This window comes from Atta cephalotes, assembly GCF_000143395.1.
Source record: "Atta cephalotes unplaced genomic scaffold scaffold00039, whole genome shotgun sequence".
Taxonomy (NCBI): Eukaryota; Metazoa; Arthropoda; class Insecta; order Hymenoptera; family Formicidae; genus Atta; species Atta cephalotes.
This window is the reverse complement of record NW_012130103.1, coordinates 54,042-61,115: the sequence shown is the minus strand read 5'-3', so window position 1 is coordinate 61,115 and position 7,074 is coordinate 54,042. Positions and strand designations below refer to the sequence as shown.

General features: G+C 30.8%; 1 protein-coding gene across 1 annotated transcript; it reads right to left on the bottom strand.

Moving 5' to 3' along the window:
* Nucleotides 1-2,427: 2,427 nt before the first annotated feature.
* LOC105622065 lies at nucleotides 2,428-6,444 on the bottom strand. The gene is made up of 3 exons (XM_012203500.1): nucleotides 6,433-6,444; nucleotides 5,169-5,406; nucleotides 2,428-2,582 (listed from the first exon to the last, which is right to left on the bottom strand). Exons 1-3 carry the CDS (start codon nucleotides 6,442-6,444, stop codon nucleotides 2,428-2,430), a joined length of 405 nt encoding a protein of 134 aa, XP_012058890.1.
* Nucleotides 6,445-7,074: the final 630 nt, after the last annotated feature.

The window sequence follows — 7,074 nt, the reverse complement described above, 5'->3', positions numbered from 1 at the left end:
AATCTGCGTTTTATAATTTTTCGAAAATGTAATAACATGTTTTCTCATTTAATTGCGAGACAACATGCGATGTTTAGAAAATGTCTTTTAAGCGACGTTTAATGAGATTTTAAAGTGTAAAACTTAACCTTTAAGCCTTAATCAGTAAGAAATTAATGAATTATAGTTAATTGTTCTCTTCATATTCGATTGATCAATTTTTTATGGCTTAAAGCTTAAGTTTGACACTTTCAAATCTCATTGCAGAGACCACTTTAAATATGCATGGAGAATAACTTTCTCATTCCGTAAGAAGATAAAATGTAGCGTGATTTATACCGTAAATATTGTTTTCTAAAGGTGTTTTAATTTGTTTTTGTTATTATAAGCAACTTTCGGAAATGTAATAATATTATATCTTTTCAGTGAATAACTTTTTCACTGCATAAGAATAAGAATTGAAATACAGAGCGTGACAATTAAGAACTAAATTACCTGTCAATCTTCAACGACAATTCCGTATTATCATTCTTGAGATTCCTTTATTTGTACATTCATGACAATTTAATCCGTGAACAAATTACCTAACAATTGCTTGAAATTAATTCCTTATGCTTAATCGTATTCTGAAATCGGTACTTACAATTAGATTATTCTTATTCGAAGACAATATCGAATATTTTTATTATTATTACTATAAGAATTGTAATTAACATCGCACTAGAGAAACGCACATATCGAGAATTTAGATTCTAAATAACATATACAAATATATAAGCATGCAATATTTATGATATATCGGAAATGTTTTTGTCTTCAATTATAGTTATATACAATTATAAAAATTACATCTAAGTTCTAAAGTATCCTATTTGAAATACAGAATGCAAATAAATTGATAGAAGAAAAAGTTCAGAATTCTTTTTACCTTCAATGTAGAATCTCATGATACCAATTGTACAAAAATTGTACTATTGTTCAAAAATTTTCACTTCGGATCGAAATAATCCATTGTATTCGAGCGCTATTTGGCCAATTCTTTTTTATCGCCATTATGAAATACTTAACATTTCACAAAGTATAAATAAATACTAAATATTTCGTTCCTTGCATTTTAAATTAATTTTGACGAATAAAATATTATCGCACATTAAATTTGCTTATTTAAAAAATAAAATGATTTAAATAAAAAGCTGTTTAATTGTTTTACAAGTTTAGTATAACAGCAGTTCAATTAGATTATTCGTCAATTCTGTTAAAAAACATTGTATTCTTTGGAATTTGATCGGCTTTATAGCTGTTTCTGTATATCGGTTTTCTGGCTAGTTTGTGCTCTTCACAGGAGGACGGAAAGTAATTTGAAGCAAACAATACCTCGCTTGTATAGGCTGTCTAACAAATTGAATTTTGAATATTACGTCTATTTGCCGAATGCCTATCGTGATACGCTTTCACTGCAATACGTGGTAATCATTTAGCGTTTGACGAGGATTGTGTAAGAGCTGAGACAAGAGAACAGAATGCTGATGCATTCTGGAAATCCGTTTGTATCCGGTTCCACGAGAACAATAACGTGATTCAATCTTTGCAATGCAAAAATTTAGAGACAAAAAGATATTTATTTACTTTCAATTTATATTGCTAATTTATATTTATATTCGTTATTCTTAATAAAAAATAAAAAATATTTAAAATATAAAATATATTATAAGATACAAGATATATTAGCAGCATATATCTTATATCTTATAATGTATGTTAAATATTTGCATCAAAGATCTAATATTTGTTAACAACGGATATAAATATATATTAAGTACACATTTCATATTATAATTAATATTTATTACTTAAAAACAAAGATATTTTTTTATAGAATAGAGAGATTTTTAATTTATAAATCGTTCAATTTGTTCATTCATTTAATCAAATCATTCTGTAATAATAATCTGTCTTAACTTACATTAAAATATAGACGTAAAAATACAGACAGTGAATTATACGGTGCACTTTCGCAAGACTATTTCTTTGGTCGGACGATTTTGCTCGGAAATTGACCAATTAATAATCCAATGTCACTGATTACAATCAGCTGCACAGCTTTCCTCAGAAGAAATAATAATTTTCTCCAAAGAAAATTCAATTCGCTAATTGTGCAATTGACCAGCTTAGTGAATTTTCACAACTCTAAGGCCACTTCGTAATATTGAAAGACTTTTATGATAATGACTCTGTTATGAAACTAATCGTAAAACTAGACAAGTGATTCACTAAGAAAAACTGAGAGAAATGAAAATGTTAGAATATTTAACCAAGCTTTTAATGAGTGCAAAATGAGATGTCGATGATTACTCCTAACTAACCAAGCTAATGGATGTAAAAAAAAAGAAACGAAGTGTCGCACGATGAAAAACGGCTGAGTTCAGTATGTCCAGCCTCATAGGACTACTAATGATCATAATGATGATCAATGTCTTGTTCACGATCGTTTCGATGGCTGTTAAGCACTTTGGCGTGAAATCCGTCTCTGCCGGCGCGGTATTTCACCGTTCTAATATTACCGTCTGGTTCCTTTACGATATATTCCCCGAACACATCTGAGCCTGCAAAACATCGACATACGAGTTATTTGTCTTTCGTTGCCTCACGCAAAGCTGGACATTCGGACATGCGTTGTCGTTCCTTTTTATAAAAACGAATTGAATTTTAGATAAAGGCGACAAAATATTAAACTAGGATTTTCGTTCTTTTTAGAAATTTATATCTGAATCATTGATGATTTTTTTTACATGATAATATAAGAAAGTTTAAATAATTACAATAAAAAAGAAATAAACTACTAAAATGGATCATCTCTTAAATTTATGTTATTAAAAAGTATATGAACTGATGGAAATTTTTTCATATGTTCAGAAAATGCTTTATGTGTATGAATTTTTTATTTAATTAAAAAATTATAAAATGATTCATTAATCAAGATAATAATCTCATGTTTATCGTCTTACGTTTCGTTTGTTGAATTCATTCATATATATGTAAATTCGAAATTAATAAATGCGGAAACTAGATATATATTGTATAAATAATTTCGCTTATGATTGATGATTCATAATAAATTTATTATGATTCTATTATTTCGTGGATGGATTTTACGTAGTACAAGCGATGGATTTTATGTAGTACAGCTTAAATATAGAAACATGCCGCTCATCAAACATTGAATAAAGAAAATTATTTAAATGAGATTATTTTATTAAATGTAATAATTGATTAACTGCAATTTAATTTGACATTTTTACGTATGCACGCATTTAATACACAATTGTGGATTTCCGCTAATGCACCATCAAAACATAAATTTCTTATAACCTATTTCAACGATAGCTTTAATGCACGTTGTTAAATTTAGATTATATTCCCGCTTTAAAATATAATGTAAACGAGATTTGTAATTGACCCTAGTTATTCTAATTAGTTTCGCGTTGGTGAATATCGCGTTTGCAGTTGCTCAGAGACTCTTCTATCAATAGCTGCTATCTAAGCTTTATATGGTTATAAACTTTTCAGCCGGTGCGCGTCTGCCTTTGAAGGCGGGAATACTGAAGCGTGGTTTTTTAGCAGTACACTTTTATCCTTCCTAACTTTTCTCTCGGCGCGTTGCTACGAAATCTCTCGCTCCAGTTAAAACTTGACGACGCTCAATGATCTCATTTTTGTATAGAGAAAATCAGGCCTTGTAAAAATATTATTAAATTATGAAAAACGAAATTATGAAAAATGAGACGATTAAAAACGATATCTGCTTTGATATTATGAAGATTTTCGGTATTTGCTTTTTTAAAGCAAGTGGCTGAATTGTGATTATCACATACATGACAGACTGATTATAAAACGAAACACACGCACATGCACACGCACACGCACACATACGCGCGCGCGCAACACACACACACACACACACATACACACACACACACACACACACACACACACACACACACACACACATCGTTCTTTTACTTTATAAGTGACACAGCTCAAAAAGAAAACTGAATTTTTCAAAAAAGAGGGAAAATTATTTTTTAATCTAACAGAAAATTATTGATTAATTAAATAATATTGATGAAAAGAATATACTTTTAAAAACATGATCATGTCATTTATGATTATTGTTTTCTTTAAGAAATTATTCTTTTTGATTGATGATTTTAATGCTCAACAAAATTATAACAAATCCGGAATAATTCATCAAAAGTAATAAAGTAATATAATTCGAAATATCAGCAGTTTATGTTTATCTTGATTAACTAAAATTTAAAATAAAATAATTTCTTCTTCGATTACTAAAATTCTAAAATGTTTCTGTAGAAGACTGTCCTTCCTATTTATTCCTATTAAAAACGATACGATTTAATTTATTTAAAATATATTCTTGTAGAATATATTATGAATCTCTTTGAAATTCTTAAAAATGATATAAATGTTGTTTGACGGACAGACGAAGAAGTGAATTGAGTTAGTTAAGAAGTGAGTTAGTTTATTTTTGATAGAGTAATCCTTACTTAACGTATTCATAGTAACAATTCAAAAATCATATTTTTTGAGTTGTATCATTTTTGAAGTAAGGGAACGATATAAACTTTACAAATGATTATATTTAAAATAAGAATTATAGGAAATCAGAGAACATTTTCTTAAGTAATGTATATAAATAATGTATATCTTTTCTATGTAAAATACATGATATTGAAATTTAGATTAGAAGCAAATGGCAACATAGGTACGATCGCACTAAAATTCTCTTTTATTCCTTCAAAATCATTTTTAACATCGGTAAACGGCATTAGTGAAATATTCTTAACACTGCCGATTGTTCGTTCAATGAAGCATATGTAAGTCAAATCAAAAGAATTACTATGCCGCGCCTTTTCATTGCGTATTCCAAGAGTAACATTATAAAATTGCTCAAGCAAAGGTCACGTTGCCACTTTTATTCGCACAATCAGTCTGTCCTACGTTCATCCCAGTACATTTGTCAGCTTTTTCTCCCTCGGAGCTCAACATCGCGATTCCGCGTACGTAAGTAGGTTATTCTTATTCTCCCCCCTTCGCAGTAGATACGAGATGACAAGAAGGGGATCCTCCTAAAGTACAAGAGATTAATCTCCATTCAAACTACGCAAACCTACCATCTCTGTGCTCCTTTTGACCGTGATAATCGCCCGTATGGTAATCTTCGACCCCATACGAAAAGGCATAATGGGGTTGAGCAACGTAATCTTCATGAGAACCGTTGTCGTCATTCCAACTGACTTCGTGTTCGGTGCCCGTCACAGGACCGAGAAAATGTTGGAAAGAGTGTGCATGTCCTTCTGGTTTTGCATCGATCAGAAGTAACGATGAAAACATCGATATGAATAGAACGAGCTGAAACATGTTGATCAAATTATATAATTGTATGAATTGTATGAGGTTTATAATTTAGAAGACTTTAGAAGAATTTAATAGACAAAATGTTGAAGCATATTAAGATTTAAATAATAAAAAGAAATTATAACAAAGAAAGAATACAGCAACTTTAGACAAAATCCTTAGAAGGATAAGATCTATAGAAACACAAAGATTCAGTTGCGGTAATATGACGGGTTATATTGATTGACAGAAAATAGGAAAGCGAATTATTATATGTTAAGCGGATAAGAAAAAACTGAGTAAAGAATCCACAACTTTAATAAAATATAAGAGAGAAAATAAAAGTTAAATTAATTGTTAGAAAAATGAAAATATAAACTATATAAAATAAGAAAGATAATAACATAATTTTTTATTAAAGAAAATGAAGAATGTAAGATGTATTTTTTCAATATTTATATTAAAAATATTTAATAATTAAATTATTATTAGGAGTAAAAAATTAATTAAAATATATCGCTTATATTAAGCAGAATCTATTATTAAAATGCTTGCATTTATCTATTATAGTATTTTATTTGCATTCATCTACCATTTCATGTTTCACTTTCAGAATGTACATTTTATTATTCATGTTGAACACATTTCTTGGAAACAGTTTAAAAAATAAATTATTTTTTTGCACTAATATTTTTTTGTATTTTCTTTACAAACATAATTTCTTTAATTGTTTGTTTAATTATTTATATAAATCCTAGCTTAAAACTTTCAATTTCTGACTTTCGCTTAAAAAATCAATTTGATTAAAGAATTTTTTAATTAAAAAAAACGTGACAAATTTACGCTTTATATAACATATAAGAATAAAACAGTAGATTTGTTGGTTCCAATCTTAGCTGTAATCATATCCCGAACATATCCGCTTTCTATTGTATAAAGATCGAAATATGCTGACACATGCTGTTTTAATGACTTTCTGCGAAGAAGTGCTTGGCATGCGGTCTGAGGGTAACGTGAAACAATCGCGCGATATGCACTCACTTCGGAAATCATGATGCTAATTACTGTCGCAGATCGTGTCTCCTTTCGCGCAAACGCTTGATTGATCCGTGCGATCGGCGATCGTTCCAAAAACTGCACGATTCACCCGATGTCATTGTTCCTTTTATAGATCTGTACTTCAAGTTCCCTCTTTGCTTAATTCTTCTTTGGATCCATGCCCGAGAGTTCGGCTAAGCGCTCTCGCGGACGTTGCAAAACACAATTATTCAACCGGTCCGGCCGACGCAAAAAGTACCATGGTGCTCGCTGAAGCGCGCATCGACCAATCCCGGACTAATGGAGCTCGCTCGTTGCGGAAGAAGAGCGAAAAAATGGATCGCCGGACTCGTTCGTTTCTTTTGCGACACGCGCGTATCGATCAGGATGCCCGGCGATCGATGACATCGAACGCCCGTCACGCGCGACAACGTTCACGTCATGATGCTGGATTTTGTACCAGCACATCGAAAAACTACTCCCCACGGTCCATTTCTCTTAATGCGCGTCCTTCCTTACGCAAGTTCCCGTTTGATATACCCGGGGGCTCAATCGACATAGATGGTGGAACAGTAGAAATGACCGGAACGAAGAAATCCTGCAAATATCGCTTTCGCATCACCGAATAATTGAAGCATTATGCTT